Source organism: Carya illinoinensis, chromosome 2 (genome assembly GCF_018687715.1).
Source record: "Carya illinoinensis cultivar Pawnee chromosome 2, C.illinoinensisPawnee_v1, whole genome shotgun sequence".
NCBI lineage: Eukaryota > Viridiplantae > Streptophyta > Magnoliopsida > Fagales > Juglandaceae > Carya > Carya illinoinensis.
The window spans coordinates 23,422,016-23,439,135 of record NC_056753.1 but is presented as its reverse complement, the minus strand read 5'-3'; the positions used below and the strand labels follow the sequence as shown (position 1 = coordinate 23,439,135).

Sequence of the window (17,120 nt, the reverse complement as noted above, 5' to 3'; positions counted from 1 at the left end):
TATTATTATTATTATTATTATTATTATTATTATTATTATTATTATTACCTATTTATTTATTTATTTTTGCAACATTCTTATTTGTTGTAAGATTAATGTTGATCGAATTTATGTATTTTGAATTCTATTGTAGTGATTTCTTACATTATTGAGAAATTAGCTAGACATCAATTCAAAATAATACATTAATATTTCAGAGGTACTCAGTTTGAAAAACAAATGTCATTGGCCTGAGATTCACCCACCCTGATGTTAACAGTTTGCATTAATGCTAGTTGGTAACTTGCCCAAACAATATAATACCTGAACGTGAATGCCCAAAACCAAGGTGCATGGTCTATTGGGATAAGAAACCTTCTTATATATTGAATATATAAGAAAAGCATATGGTCTATTGGGATTTAGCATGTCACCAGCATTAATTTTTTTACAAAATATCTAAATATCGATTAAAGCCATAGATACACAAAAGAAACTGCATGTATTTTATCCAACCACACTTGTGCAAACCATATAATGCATACAAGGACCACGTACTTCATTCCCAATCTTTGCTGAAGCATTCTTCTTTTGCTGCATGCATGGAGCTTCATAACTCACCCTTGGCATCTTGTGTTTGAACATAGTAGATCTGCAAATGTCACATAGAAGCTTGTAAAAAAAGATGTCATTCTAAAATGTTATGGTCAAATGCAATTTTTTAGAAACCATAATATAATATAATATCACATTATCAACAATTGCATGCTTCCTATTACGTGGGGACATCCCAACTTACTCAACCCGATAGTGCTTGGGTGGCAATTAGACTGTTCTTTCAGTCTTGCCTAGATTAGTGTGAAAGTAGCCTATTTTTTGTCAAAGTATCTTATTTAGCACTGAAGATACAAACAGATTGAGTATTGCATATTCATCCTTCAGAATTTGGGGTACATAGGTTATCTAGATGTGTACCAACTTTTAGCAATATTCTTGTAACCTCTTATACAAGAATTCACCTATTTGGCATGACTTCACCTAGACTTTCAATGTTAGAAGATTAACTACAATATTCTATGGTTGAAACACATATTCTTAACCTGACACCACATAGTTACATAGTCAAGCAAGTCTCTTTATCTGACAGCAGTGACATTCCCCATCATTCTATGATTGCTGAAAATGTTATTCTACTATCAATTTCCAACTACTGCAATAGTATTTCTAACTACAAGTGAACCAGGAAGATATAGTAATCCGGATGTATTTATAACATTTATAATCTTCAATAGACCATGCAAGTAACACACCAGTGCTTACCACATTTATTGGCCACCTAATGCATTAAGTAATAACCAGCGCGCATGCAATGAAATAAATAACACATACCTGTTCCCTGCTCTAAAGGCCATGGGCTGGCATCTTTGACACTTCTCTTTAGGGAAAATAAACAAAAGTATGTATCCATCACTACTGGCACACAAAAATGTCCTAGCATCTTCATTACCACTCCAAAACCACCAACTCATAAAATATCATTCAAAAGAATGCTCAACAAAAGGATGCTTCATGCATTTTCTATGCTACTCCAGCAAAGGTTCAAAATACCATCAAAAATTCAACAAAAGTGATTTGAAGGGGAGGATGCCTACGCATCTCCTGGAGTCTCCCGTTAAGACTCCCTTTGGGACTCTAATTCTGTAACACGTTCATTAAGCCCGTCACACTCTAAAAAACAAGCATTCATCTTTTGCAAATCATTCATAAATGTCTCAAATTTCTTCTTGAACAACTCTGCCTCAACCTTGTTCTTCTCATTCTCTGCCTTGTTCTTCTCATTCTCCTCCCTAAGACGTTCAAACTCCCTATTGGATAGCAAGGATTGAGATGGTTCAGGTATAACTAAGTGTCCTAAACCTCTAGCATGGCCCGATTGGGACCCCAACACCTCCTTAAACACTGAATTGGCATTCTCATCATTGTTATCTTCTGGTTCCATCTCATTCATCCACTCAAGCATCATATTCTACATTAGACACAAATCAGAAATCAGTGTTTGAGAACTAAGCAATTACTGTCCTGAAAAATATCTATAAAACTCTCAAAATATATAGCCATTATAACTCACGTAGTTGTGCTCAGCAGCTTCAGTAACAAATCTACCCTTCTTTGTAGACCAATGCACCTCCCGATAGAAAGCAACATGATTTGGAGCTTGTTCCCGCTTCATGATTTTAACATCAGTTTAATAAGTAAAATATTCATTGGAAACAGGAAGAAAAACACTATATGACTTTGTTAAATGCTTGTATAACTTCACCTTTTCCTCCATTAGCCTAACAAATGACTTCCTGCCACCCGTGTGATTTATCCTTTGATTTTTCCTATTACTTTTGTTCCACCTTGATAGGTTTTATCATTGACACAACGTAATTAATCCCAACGTCCAGGTACAAGAATTAAGTACAAGCTGCTAATAAACTGTAAAGACTGAGAGTACAGTTTTGTTACCTTAAATTCCTCACTCCCCCATCTCTCACATAAAGCTTCCCACACAGCTTTGTCCACCATCTTTGTCCCTCCAGAAAGGGTTGCCTCATGTGTTTCATACTCTTGGTATTTGCAATGTAATAGGTAGTGAAAATCATTATATTTCTGAGCAAGTGCCATTGCCACTGTCTCTCGATGGTTGCTTTTAGACTAATCCAATTCAAAATCAGCCTACATGTATCAACTAGTTAGTGTCACTGAAAAATAGCAAATTAAAATCTCAGTCATAATTTGCTGTAATCATATGCCATAATCTTTACCCTGACACGATCTGTTAGCTCTTCCTTGCTCAGTTTATCAACACGAGTCCAGCTTGCATGACGCATGTCGGCATACAACTTCACAATCCATGTCACGCGTGTTGAAAATATCGTTGCATTTTCACATGATACTCCTCTTTGCCCATCCTTAATCTCCACCGCCACTTTCCCAAACTTCTGAATGCAATCAAATTGGGAACACCTTGCTGGTCCTCTTCCATGCTTCCGAGTGGGAGGAGCTTGCACAATGAGAGCAGGAAATGTTATTTATCACCTTATTACCACTTGCAAATGGACAATGTACAAATTCTATTTAATAGACAGTTGGTACAAATCTGAAACTTGTGTATTAATCATCTTATATACCTTCAACTAGCGTGTTAGCAATTTTAGCCTCATTCACAGGATTTGTGTCCTCCTCTGGTGCGACACTTGGGCCTTGAGTGGATGCATCTGAAAATGAAACAGACTCGTCCCTTAGAATGCGTGCTCGAGTTTGTGCCCCTTGGCCTCTACCATGTACTGATGTGCGATTGCCACCACGTCCACCTCATGCATTCTTTGTTCCTCTCATTGTAGCTACATCATATAATAAATTGTTAAATCAGCTTTTCATGCATATCTACAATGAAAGGCCAGATTGTATATTTCCATAAATTCTATGAATCGTATATCTGGTATACCATACAACCATTTGACAGGACTAAAGTTATGCTATATATATAACAGATATGGACACTACAGATGAGCATATACATAAAACTATTATTATATGTATACACACTACATATGTTTGTTATAAACACTTACACTGTGAAAAACAGAAAATCCCAGTGACCTTTTCTCTTAAAATATCATCACATACATACTATATTTAGTAACTATCATTGCCCTGGAATATTTAGTGACCATCAATGGCACAGATTTCCAAGGATTTCCAATGCGTAGTCCTCATTAAAACATACTCTATTCTCAGCAATTGCCTTCAAATGCCATGTATTTCAAAAGCAACCATATTTTTGAGATATTGATGGTCATAGGGACCAGATAATTATTAGGGTGTCACACCATCTATTATTTGCACATTTCTAGATAACACAAACTTAGTCTTTTACAAATACATATTATCACGAAATGGAACAAGTTATAATATCGTACATCTATATCCTTTGACCTAAGCAGCATATTTGGCAATTCCTGATACATAAGTCCAAAGATAACAATTATTATTACAGCCTGCACACAGAACTGAAGTTGAAATGCTGCAAGGGAATGAACCCTACAGAAATATGAGAAGTTACTTGTAGCTGAGGGAAATAACAAATGCCAATGTAAAAAATATTCTGTTATCGCACCATTGACAACAGATTTCTCAGGTTATTGAACCCCATCATATTCAGGCACAAATACAACCTATGTTCTTTATTTTTTTTTTTAACTTTCAAAGCTTAAGAAGTAGAGGTAGTCAGTTTATAGAAACAACATTTGAACAGTTTGCATGTAAAGAGTAAAAGGTAAGGAGGACTCACACAGGGCAATTTGCAGTGGGAAGGCTTTGAACAACTGAATAGCTGGGGTCGGTTGCTGCTGCTATGTAGGTGTTGAGTTTCCTAGAGGACAGAAACTCGCATAGCCAAACTTCATTTAACCCTCAGCTTCCTCCATTGGTAATGGGCATTAGAGGGCAGCTTATATATCTCTTCAAAACCCAAGAACGTAACCATGATTTACATAAAGCAACTTAACTCGGGATGTTAACCAGGAAGTATACCAAACTCAACCACTTTCTGACTTCACTCCTTGGAAAAGGTGCCCAAAATTTTAGATTTCCCACTTATTGCAGGGTGCTTACCGCGCAATGACTTGCCTACAATCCATGGCTCTTATAAATTTTTTTAATTTATTCCCATCGTGTATAGAGCTTGCTGCACGTGATGTCGTCACATATGCTTTCAACATTTGGGGCTCATATCTTAGTCATTAGCCGTGTGCAATGCCTATGGGTTTGATTTTCCCAATTTATTATTACTTTAGTCTAATAACCACATGAATCTCCACTAACCAATTAACCAAATAATTAATTGTGCTTTTAGCTAGTCAGTTCTTTTAGAATTTCCAATTTAAATTAACACGATAATTTTAGACCCATTCCAACAGATAGTGCTACTATGCATTGTTTACATTGTCTCAAATATCTGTACAATCGTACCGTGACATCTAGAATGATTGAATTTCCTGTAAGTCATTCCTCTTGCTCTCTCAATCACCAACAATTCACATTTTGCCAACTAAACTTAGCTTGTAGTAGCCAAACTTCAGTACCCAATACATTCTCTCCTAATATAGAACCATTCCCACTGTATCCATTGCCATGAGTCAATTACGTCTATTAGGAAAACTCAGAGTCTGTTATATGTCATTTTAGCTACTTAACATCCTGCATTACCAACATCCATAGTCTCTAAGGGTTGATAGATAAACGCATCACTGGTTGTATATAGAAAATAAGTACATCAACATATATGTGCAAGTATTTCACTTTAATTGTAAAATATTTAACACTATAACAACAAGAACATTGTATAACCAGTAAATATATCACTTTGGCTTTGAATGATGCAAATCCCAGCCTCTTGCTATAAGTATGGAAGAGCACCACCGCCCCACAAATGAAGCTATATATAATAGCTTCTACTAACAGGAAATTTTAATACATATGAGAGTAAATTAGGCCTTGCATGGCTACAAATCACTCCTCCATGACAGGTAGCCATGCTGCATTTTAAATTCATACAAATTTACATCAATCCATAGATGCATCCAAGCTTCCTAGTAAGTCTAGTACAAACTTAAGAGTCATAACTCATTTGTTATTTGGCATAAGCAAATAAGTGGCATTTAAGTCAAAGTTTGTACCAACCAGTCACACTATTGAATTTTCAGTACTCTCTCTCTCTCTCTCTCTCTCTCTCTCTCTCTCTCTCTCTCTCTCTCTCTCTCTCTCTCTCTCTCTCTCTCTCTCATCCTTTATCTGCCATGTTTTTCTTAGATTTATGCATATATATGACAAAATTCCTTTGCCATTACCTAAAGAGAAAGAATATAAATTGTACCTATATATATAGGTATTGTACTCTCAATTCATACAATGCATTGTGGACGTTTACTAACTAAAAACAGCAATCCATAAACAAATACTCCTAATGATATATTGAACCAGACAACTTTGCTATAAAATTTAACATTTCTCAGGTTATTGAAGTACTCCAACAGAAAGGTATTGGTATTGAATATTCATAGCTTAGAACATAGCAAATGATAAAGTGAAGTTATTTTAATGAGTCTGAAACTTCAGTAGTCATTAAATACAAGCTTGCTTCCAAACAAAGAATAAGACCATCATAGAAAACTTCACTTGTACTAATTCAAAGCAATAGAAACAGGCCGATACAACCTTGTCCTGATACTAATACCATAATATTGCAGACTAACAACATCAGAGGTTGTAGAATATTCACTGGAAACTTCAGTACATCACCCCTACATTATAATTGATATATATTAATAGACTCAACGTTGTGAGAGAGTATTGGAAGAACAGCGGACAGATGATAGGCAGAGCACATCATATAACAAAAATACATCCCCGATGTATATATGTGCCAAAGGGAAATGAAAACCCTATGTAAATATTCACATATGTATTTGTCCATAACTGTACATCAGCAACAATAGAGCATATTCATTTCATTATACAAGTGTAAAGAGGAAGTTGTTACCCATCTTCATTAAAAGGTATTGCATGGTTTTATTCAATAATCAGGATGAGTTTTTGGTCTTAATTAAAACCTATTTCTACATGCTTAAAACATGGATCAAAACCCTCCAGCATGCAGTAAGGAAATGTATAGAATAGTACAAATGTTAGAACCTACTTGTTCATATAATCATAAATACTTGTTCTACACCTACAGGCAGCATAACCAGTAAAAACCTACTGATCAGTACAAATTACTATAAGGTTTCGAGTTCGAAAGTAACTCTACATTACCACATTAGTAAATATATAGGGAAATTGCCAAGTACATGCAATTAGACCAAACATTATTCAGATTCTGTTTCAGAATTCGATTGGGAGTCGTCCTCATTCTCAGACTCATAATGGTCAGTATTGGGATGATTGCCATAGTCGTCACCATCCACATCATCTTCAATAAAAGTTTGGTCGGCATCGTCGGGAGTAGAACGAGGTAGCGTAGTTACCTCATTAACAACAATTAGTTCTTCATCCTCCCGATGCAATGTGTTTCCCAAGCCAGTATCACTTTCATTGATTGGGAAATCTTCAATACTAGCTTCTTCCTCTTGAAATGCATAACCTTCAAAGGAGTCCTCACCATCATACAATGCAGTTGGGACGGGTGGAATGTCATAGACATTCCTATTGGTTATCTTTTGTACCACTTGCCAATTCCCCACCACACTATCATCTTTTAAATAAAATACTTGTGAGCACTAAGATGCAAGGGCTAAAGGCTCATCCTGATACCACTTTCTTGATGTATTCACACTTGTAAGATGGTCCCCTACATGAATGCCGCGTCTATGATCACCAACGTCCCACCAGTCACATTTAAACAAGTACACAAGATGCCACCCCATGTAGCTTAATTCAAGGATCTCTTTCAACACCCCATAGAAATCAACCGGCATCGACTGATGTACCCCAGTAACAACCACCCCACTATTTTGGCTGCGTCGATGTTGTTCACGGTCTTTTGTGTGAAACCGAATTCCATTCATGATGCATCCACTATATAATCCCACCCAAGGATCTGGTCCGCAAGCAAGAGCATAAAGTTCATTTGTAACTTCATCTGGATTCAAGATACACAATTCTTGAATCTATTAACAACCATAGAGGCAATAGGTTAATAAAATACCACTCTGTAATAACTTACATCTATATTTATTGAGCAGAAATGTATCTATGTTCAAGAAACACATCATCATAACTTACATGGTTCTTGAACCATTGCCCAAATTCGGTCTGGTGCCTACGATCAACATTGTTGGGTCCTCTTCTTTAATCTTGTTATAGTGCTGACTACGAACATAGAAAATTTGGATAGAGTCAGTTTACAATGTGTTTTACAATTTAAATATGGTAGATTATCTGGTTGAAAGTTCTCGTGCCATACTTACTCTAGGTAATGTTGTATCTCAGGACAATTGTTAAGTACATACCACTTAGCTTTTGCAAATAGCTGATCATCCAATCTATCAGTGGAGGACGAACCCATTGGTCTCACCTTTTGAAAAAATACACTCATACTACCCAGTATATGGTCTGGACCAACATCCACATTTCGCTCTTCCCTAGTAAAAGTCATCTCAATGTCATGGAGATACATCGAACAAAATGTAAGGCACTCAACATGAATATAGGCCTCAGCAATTGAGCCTTTAGGTCTTGCCATATTTTTTACATTATGCTTGAACTTCCCTAGATACCGTTCAAAAGGATACATCCACCTATACTGGACAGGTCCAGCAAGCAATGCCTCTTGTGGCAAGTGAATAGCAAGATGCACCATTATATCGAAGAATGCAGGTGGGAATATCATTTCCAACTTGCAAAGAATAAGAGAGATATCAGTTTGTAGGCGGTGCAGAACATCAATGTTTAATGCTCGTGCACACAATTTCTTGAAGAATGAACTTAACTTAGTCAAAGCTTGTCGTACATCACTGGTTAAGTAGCCACTAATCACCACTGGCAGTAATCGTTGCATGAAAATATGAGAATCATGACTTTTCATGCCTAAGATCTTTGATTCACGTACATTAACACATCGAGCGATGTTCGCGACAAAACCATCAGGGAACTTAACACTTGCTAACCACTCGCAGAAAGATCTCTTCTTTTTTTTTTTTATTTAGCATGTAACAAGCCAGTCTCATTGAACAACTATCGCCATCTTGCTGTAAGTGTAATTCTTTCCGTATGCCTAGGTTGGCCAAATCCCAACGGGCATTGGCTATGTCCTTGCTTTTTCCCTCAATATCCATCAAAGTTCCTAATACGCTATTGCATATGTTCTTCTCAATATACATGACATCTAGGTTATGCCTCAATTTCAAGGATTTCCAATAAGGCAACTCAAAGAATACACTTTTTTTGGTCCAATTCAACTCATTGGCCATGCGTTTCCTCTTTTTTGATAACTTACCAAACTGTACATCTTGCAATTCTCTCAATTGTTCCAAGATAGCCTCTCCCGACAAATGTATAGGTGCTTGCCAATGGTCAGTACTACCATTAAATTCAACTTTTTTAGATCTCCACCTGTGCCCTGGCAACAACCACCGCCGATGACCCATGTAGCAGTGCTTTCGCCCATGGACCAGCCACAATGAATCCGTACTACCATTACACGTAGGACATGCCAATTTCCCCTTTGTGCTCCACCCAGAAAGATTAGCATACGCTGGGAAGTCATTAATGGTCCAAAGTAATGCTGCATGTAATCGAAACGATTGATCTGCAAATGCATCGTATGTATTGACACCCACTTCCCATAGAAACTTCAGTTCTTCAATTAAAGGGCGTAGATACACGTCGATATCGTTGCCTAGTGCTTTTGGGCCAGGAATTAGCAACGAAAGCATGAGGTATGGATCTTTCATGCATAACCAAGGGGGCAAGTTATATGCTACAAGAATCACTGGCCATATACTGTAGGGTTTAGCTATATTGTTAAATGGATTAAACCCATCACTCGCTAACCCGATTCTCACATTACGAGGATCTGAAGCAAACTGAGGGTACTACACGTCAAAATCTTTCCATACCTTCGAATCTGCAGGGTGCCTCATCACATTATAATCGTTGACGCGTTTAGTAGCATGCCATCTCATTGCCCCGGCAGTCTTATTAGAAACAAATAGTCTTTGCAGCCTTGGAACCAACGGGAAATGTCTGAGCACTTTGTGTGGAATTTTCTTTTGCTTAGTACTACTTAACACCCATCTTGGAGTGTTGCATTTTGGGCACTTCTCTTTATCAGAATGTTCCTTCCAAAATAAGACACAATCATTCAAACAAGCATCTATCTTTGTGTAATTAAACCCCAGGCCACGTTCCAATCGGCATGCATCATTGTATGAGTCAGGGAGAAGAGCGTCAGGAAATGCAGATTTCAGGAGCTTGATGACCATGTTAAAGGATTTAACACTCCAACCACCAACTGTCTTTATATGAAGCAACTTTACGATAAAAGAAAGCTTTGAAAACGTCAAGCATGATGGATAAAGTGGACTCCGTGCATCTTCTAACAATTCTGAAAAGGTTGCTGAAGAACCACCAGGTGTGACACCATCAATACCAGGTATTTGCGAACCTCCGGACTGATCCATAGAAGCTCTAGCATGAATGTCATCCAGCAGCTCATCCATATCATCAATATATGCATCATTCCCGCTGGCATCATCACCTTCTTCTGATGAATTAACATCCAACACTTCCTCTTCACCGTGAAAAATCCAATCCTTATAAGAAGGATCAATCCCTATAATAAATAAATGCTCCTCGACTGTGGTTATTGGCTGGAAGAGCATGTTACGACATCTACAGCACGGACACCTAATGTCAATGCCCCCTTGTGCATGCTCCTTAGCCATATTCATGAAATAGCTAAACCCCATTGCATACTCGTTAGACATAAATCTATCTTCAATACTCATCCACACCTTGTTCATCTAAACATGAGGTGAGAAAAGATAGTGTGAAAGCTAAGATCAAATATTGGTAATAGAAATCCAGTAATCAGGAAAATGATAATTAAACCAATAGGATGCATTTGTATGCACAGCTGTGTGACATATACACAGCTGTGCAGGGTACACACATTCCGAGAGAGAGAGAGAGAGAGAGAGAGAGAGAGAGAGAGAGAGAGAGAGAGAGAGAGAGAAGTGGTAAGACCTCAAGTGTAACATGCATTTGAGGTCTTACGAGTCCTTCAATACATTACTAAAGAAGCATAAGGAATTGGGAACATGTTGTCACATTGAAAAAGTTTGAAAAAGCTAGTTGAAAGGGTGACAAATACCATATTTTAACCTATGTACAGTAGACATTACTAGTGTATTCCCCTCATTGAGAAGCTTGTAACATCAACCTGTTAGGAAATGTTATTCTGTTGGAGTAGAGCTGAAGATATATCTTGAGGATAATTCTCATAACCTACTGAATAGTCTATGCATAATTAAGGAAAAAATCTGTTATTATAGTAATCTATAATAACAGAAAATGGACTAGGTTCTGAGTGGCCAAACCGATAATATTCTATGTAGGAAATGTCCAAACCTGCTAAGCATAAGTCCCTACCTCCCGAAAATTAAGGACCATAATATAATATATATCAAGGAGTCTCACGTGGTACTCCGGTGAACCAAGGAAAGTAAAAAATTTTCTGAGTGTGTTGAATATGCTTGAGTAGGTGAAGATTGAGTAGGTCACGTAGTTGATGCCCAATAAACTTGTCAAGCTATGATTCATAAACTATAGTTATCAAGGAAAAATCCAATACAATTCCTAATTCTCACGTGATTTGGTTAACGGGTACAAACCAAAGTAGACTTAAAATAGCAATAAAAGTAAGTAGGGGAAAGCCAACATTTAACAATTTCATTCAACTAAACTGCCTACATGCAAGAAAACAATAGATACACAGGGCAAAATTGTTAAAACTCTAAAAATTCCAGGCAAATCCCAACCCAACATAATATCTGGATGTATTAAATCCCCATAGTCCATCAAGGTTCAGCTACTCACATAATATTTCTATTAATGTATCTATCTTAAACTGTAACTATAAATCATATAGTTAATTATGACATAGGTTATTGTAGTATCTGATCCAGAGTGGGCTAAATGAAATATTTTGTCAAATCTATAGGGATTAAGTCCAACCTGCCACACTTAGAAGAATTCAGCAACCCAAAGATGTTTAAAGTTCCCATTTGACCAAAACCTCTAAAACACAATAGTTCGCATAACAAATAAACCAGCAGTATGTAATTGACAAAACACATGCACCTAGCTTTTTGAAGAGTAACTTCATATTCAAACACTTAGTATAGATAAGTATATATATATGAAGTAGGGGTATCTATAGTTGTCCTCAAATTTAGTAGGGTTCCAAAACATAATAGAAAATAATTTCAATTGAGCATGAAACTGAACCATGTCTACCAACAAGTTCAGCAAATCCAAAGCAGAAGCAAGAAATTTTTAATCCAAAAGCGATGCATCAAGAGATTGTCATGTACTATCTCTAAAGGAATTAAAACAGAATTTGGATATGGCATTAAGGTTTCACCTTTTGATTCTTTATGAGTGACCTTGGAGTTTTTTAACCAACAGAGGTGTTGTGGCCTGCTCGTTGGAATGATGACATGAGATAAATGTATTCTATATACACATATCAGTCCAGGTTAAATCTCTAAAAAACCACTCAACTAAATATTTAAAACAGTTATATATGAGAAACTCAATTTCAATTGTTGGAATCATACCATGAATGAGGAATACTTGCAAGCAGATTAATAGATCAGAGGTACTCTTTACAAATGCGTTGAAGGGTACTAATCACATAGCAACCTATAACTATCGGGTACCAGAGGCAAAACAAAGTCAATTAAATACAGCCTAGCAAGATGTGGGTGTAGTTGTACACATGAATGAAAGCATATATCAAACTACAAATGAAAATATTGCACTCAAAGGTTACAATGATGATGTGAATGGAGCATGAAAAAAAATCAAATTTTCTCATAATTTATATATTGTCAATTACAAAGTGATCGGAAATGGTAGGAAATTTTTTCCAATGATGGTTCAGACTCTGTTTTTCATTTGGGGACAGTAAATGAAAATTTGGCATCAACAATGGATTCCGGGAAAACTTATCTTACAGAAAAGTAGCAATGTTCACCAGGCAAATCTAGGCAAATTTAACACGAAATTGGAAGATGAACAGGGGACACGAACTCACATAACAAGAAATTGTTACCTAGATTTGCCCCAGAAGCCGAGTCATGGACAGTCTATTGAATGATTTTCGGGCATAGGTTTTGCTTAATGCCCTCCACTACGGCCTCACTAGTGAGACTCAGCAACTGGATGAGAGGCTGGGAACATCTGGTTTGGCCTCAGGTGGTTCGATTAAACCATCGAATAAGGGGGCTTGAGTGGGGTAACTGGATGTCGATAAAAATTGATCCGGGAGGAGTTCTCGGATGGAAGGATTTATGGAGAAAATAGATGGTTGCCGTGAGTAGCCAGCAGTGAAGTTGGTGGTGGTCGGACGATAGGCTAGGGCATATTCAAGTTTGCTGGACTTTGGCCTTCGCGGGAGTGAAATGCTTTCCGCGGGAGATAAAGAGGCAGAGGAGAGAGAGTAGACAAAAAGGCATGAAATGATTTTGTGGCAGAATTTTTTCGCCGCGGAAAACCCAATTCTCGCCGCAATAACATATTTCTAATATTATTTATTGAGACAATTTAAAAAATGCCGGAATTAGATGCATATTCTGATACATTGTTGACATGCCAGAAATGGGATGTCAGTAGAGGAAAAACACTACTATTTCCAGCATAATCTTTGTCATTGGAAAAATTTTTGGCTGGAAAAGCCACTTTTTGTTGTAGTGCCGGCCGGATGGGAAGTTTTATATCTACATGCATGCTAAAGGATCAGGACTCTTCTAATTATTTTATTGGCTGGGTTTTGCAGAATCAAGATTATTATATATTCAAGCTATACAATATTATTGATTAAAAAAAAAACACCCAACAAATTAAAGAATTAAAGATTTCCTTTAGCACGCAGAACCTAACAATATGGAGGATAGGATGATCCGTCAATGGAAGTTGCGCGAATATTGGCCTAACATTAATTAATGTAGTCATGATACTTTATAGCTAGCTAGCTAGCCTCTTTAGTTAGGTCTAGAAATTAAAACCAATTACATTTTGAAAATTTCCCTTAGATCGAGCTATTTCAATAATTGGACATGCAGGGATCGTTTGTTAGGTTTTGCATTTAGCTACGTACCCGGCCTGGCCTAAAAAGTTTCATCATCATGTGCATGTATTGCTTAATTTTTATTCTTCTTTTTCATGATCTTCTTGGTTTTACCATATATATAGAAAATCTCTGAAAACATATATGATAGCCATGATTCCATACAGAATATATATAGAATTTTCCTTTTAAAAACCTTCACAGAATCACGGGATCTACATGATGATCTACATATAAATTAATGCAGATAACATGTACGTACGTACGACTTTTAAGACTTTTACTACATTCTCGTGTGTACGTACGTAATTAATTAGGGCAATACATACGTACGTGAGGTGCATGCATTGGTAGATCAATCCTCCAGTTATATATTGTAATTATCGTCATGGCATTACCGATCATCGATATGGTAATCAATGTCCTACGTATACGTTCATGAGTTAGTTCCATATATATTGACATCAAAGAACGTACCATATGATCATCTCTAGATCTGCCTACTCACATGCATGCATGCATATCGACGATCCACATGTGCACGTGCTTTATTAATTCACTGTTCCGCATGTGTTCGGTTCGGCATTGATTTTGTCCTCAGGATCGATATATATTCTTCATGTTCACGCACAGTACATACACACACACAATTAGAAGACTATTTTCCATTTTCAAATAACTACTAAGTCGCATATAAATTTAAAAAAAGTTGATTCATCGTGATCTTTTGCTCATGAGGACATTTTGATGTGGCGCGCAACATGTTATATGCAAAGGAGTGGGAAGAAAAGGCTGTTACATTCGCAATTAAAGTGGAGAGTGAGTCGACCTAACCAGTATGTACCCCTTTTTGTGACTGTAGCTGAAGGGAAAAGAGACTATATATATTGCTATCTTGGAACATTACAAAAAAGATATTGTAGCAAGTTGCAACAAGATGCGTCGACATTCTAGAATCAAACTTTAATCGGACTAATGATGGAGATTGGTAAGAGAATACATAATTACTAATTATTAAAAAAAAAAAAAAAAGGTGTGTGTATATATATATTGATTAATTCGTCCTGTTAAATTCAAAGGATTTTATGATCTGTTCCGTGGCCACAAAGTCGATGATCTGTTTTTCACCTTTCAAAATGGGTCATTGTCTCGAATTATATTTAACTTTAACAAAAATCAAGATCAGTAGTATGACGACCGTCTTCACATTTGACTGGTTGGTCAGCCGTCGACGCAAACGCATCATTACACTTTCCGACCAAGTTTTGGGCTTTCAAACACTCTCCCTTCCAATCTGTGTTGAACACCACTGCTAAGATGGAGACAGCACATGCAATTTGAGCAGCCAAAAGCCCATAACAAAGACCCACAAACCCTAGCTTCCAAACAAAGGCTAAAACTATGGCCAGTGGCGCACCCACCAAGTAGAATGAATAAAAGTTGATCCCGGCTCCAATCCCTGGCCTTGCACTTCCCCTCAGAATCCCACAACTTGTTGTTTGTGGACAATTTCCCAACTCACAAAGTCCAATTATCGGTAGCACAGCCATGGTCAGCTCTAGAACCTCGCACTCTTTTGTGAACAATCTTCCCCATGCTTCTTTCCCTAGAGTGGTCCAAAACAAACCCACTAGAGAACTCACTAGGGCCAACCCTATCGCCACCTTTGTTGCCAGGCGGGCCCTCTCCGGCCGGTTTGCTCCCAGCTCGTTCCCTACACGAGTTGACACCGATGCGCTGAGTGCTGTTGGCAATGTGTACATGAGAGCCGTGGTTTGTATTACTATGGCCGATGTTGCGAGTGACACTCGAGGATTGTGAAGGTAACCTGCTAAAATTGTCATGAACTCGTACCACCACCACTCTAAACAAACAGCCAGACAACTTGGTATTGCAAATCGAAGCAGCACCCCCCATTCCTCCCCTGGTGAAGAAGAAAGTGGGAAAGATTGCTTTGAGAGTGGCATGTACAAAGGCTCTTCAGGGGTGCGAGTGTAGACAATGTAACACAGTAGGAAAAAGAGGATGTTGAAACTGGTTACACAAGTGGAAATGGCTATTCCTTTTACCCCAAGATGGAGAGTGAAGGCCAAGAAGATGGTGATGGGAATGTGCAGGGTGACTCCTAATAAATTGCACCACATCAAAGGCCATGTTTTCCCTTTACTACGCAGGTCGATACGAAGAGGATGAATAAGGCTGTTAGCAATAAGATCCGGGATAGCAAAGCGACAATATAGGCTTGCGATTCGGGTTATATCTGGGTTTTGGTGGAGGCTAAGCATGAGAGGTTCCAGGTTAATCCATAGCAAAGCGATGGAGAATGAAGCAAGAAGTAACATGAGAATTGTTCTGTGTAAAGTAAGGCATAGGATGGAGAAGTTTCGCGAGCCAAAGGCCTGGCTGCAAAGGGGCTCCATGCCCATGGCCAGCCCCGAGAGGACCGAGTAGCCGGTGATGTTGGTGAAGCCAATGGCTAAAGCCCCGCCGGCTAGCTCTAGGCTTCCCAGCCTTCCCAAGCACATGACTAAGATCATGTTTTTCAGATAGCCCACAAAGCTCATGGCCGCTACAGGGAAGCCTATGCCTGTCAGTCTCTTTAGCTCCTCCAGCACCTGATGTGAAGATGATTAAAAAAACAAATGAAATTGTGTCAGAGAGAGATAGTACCGTGCATTAAATTTATTAGAACACTTTGTAGATGGCCAGGAATCGTAAAGATTTTGTACCTCTGGCATTGTCGGGTACTTTTCAGGTGTCTCCGCCGCAACCATCTTTGTTTCTTTTTGCTTAATCTTGTGTTTTGGGTGTGTGAACAATATGGAGATATTTCGAGGGGTTTATTTGATGGTGGGATCTCCTTTTGCTAACGCACTGTTCCCACGCACATATACACGCAGAGCGCGCGCGCTAGAGAGAGAGAGAGAGAGAGAGCGCAAAGTGAGTTTCAGAAACGAGCTAGAGAGAAGAATTTATTGAGGGGCAGAGATGGTGGGGTTTCACTTTTTTACAATACAAGTGCGCGCTGCATCCATATATTCGTATTTAATTTGTATTTTATACGGCATCGCTTTTTACGTGTGAAATTCGTACTCTAATTTGTAAGTGTTACATACCTACAAGAATTGATAGAGATCATTTCGGAGTCTAAACAGATATGTTATCAAATTAGTAAGTTTACATGTTAACTAGATTTAAAGAGATAACTAACGTTATCTCTATTTTATGAGATACTGAAGCG

General features: G+C 37.9%; 3 protein-coding genes across 3 annotated transcripts; all 3 read right to left on the bottom strand.

Annotated features, from left to right (window-relative positions):
• Positions 1-6,893: 6,893 nt before the first annotated feature.
• On the bottom strand, positions 6,894-9,479 carry LOC122301803. Its single transcript, XM_043113180.1, has 5 exons — positions 8,741-9,479; positions 8,037-8,565; positions 7,851-7,896; positions 7,361-7,694; positions 6,894-7,279 (listed from the first exon to the last, which is right to left on the bottom strand). The coding sequence occupies exons 1-5, from the start codon at positions 9,477-9,479 to the stop codon at positions 6,894-6,896; spliced, it is 2,034 nt and encodes a 677-aa protein (XP_042969114.1).
• Positions 9,480-9,620: 141 nt separating this feature from the next.
• Positions 9,621-10,550, bottom strand: LOC122301802. The gene has a single exon (XM_043113179.1). The coding sequence runs from the start codon at positions 10,548-10,550 to the stop codon at positions 9,621-9,623; it is 930 nt and encodes a 309-aa protein (XP_042969113.1).
• Positions 10,551-14,742: 4,192 nt separating this feature from the next.
• LOC122300410 (protein DETOXIFICATION 55) lies at positions 14,743-16,890 on the bottom strand. The gene is made up of 2 exons (XM_043111043.1): positions 16,609-16,890; positions 14,743-16,494 (listed from the first exon to the last, which is right to left on the bottom strand). The coding sequence occupies exons 1-2, from the start codon at positions 16,651-16,653 to the stop codon at positions 15,046-15,048; spliced, it is 1,494 nt and encodes a 497-aa protein (XP_042966977.1). The 5' UTR covers positions 16,654-16,890; the 3' UTR covers positions 14,743-15,045.
• Between the last annotated feature and the right edge of the window lie 230 nt (positions 16,891-17,120).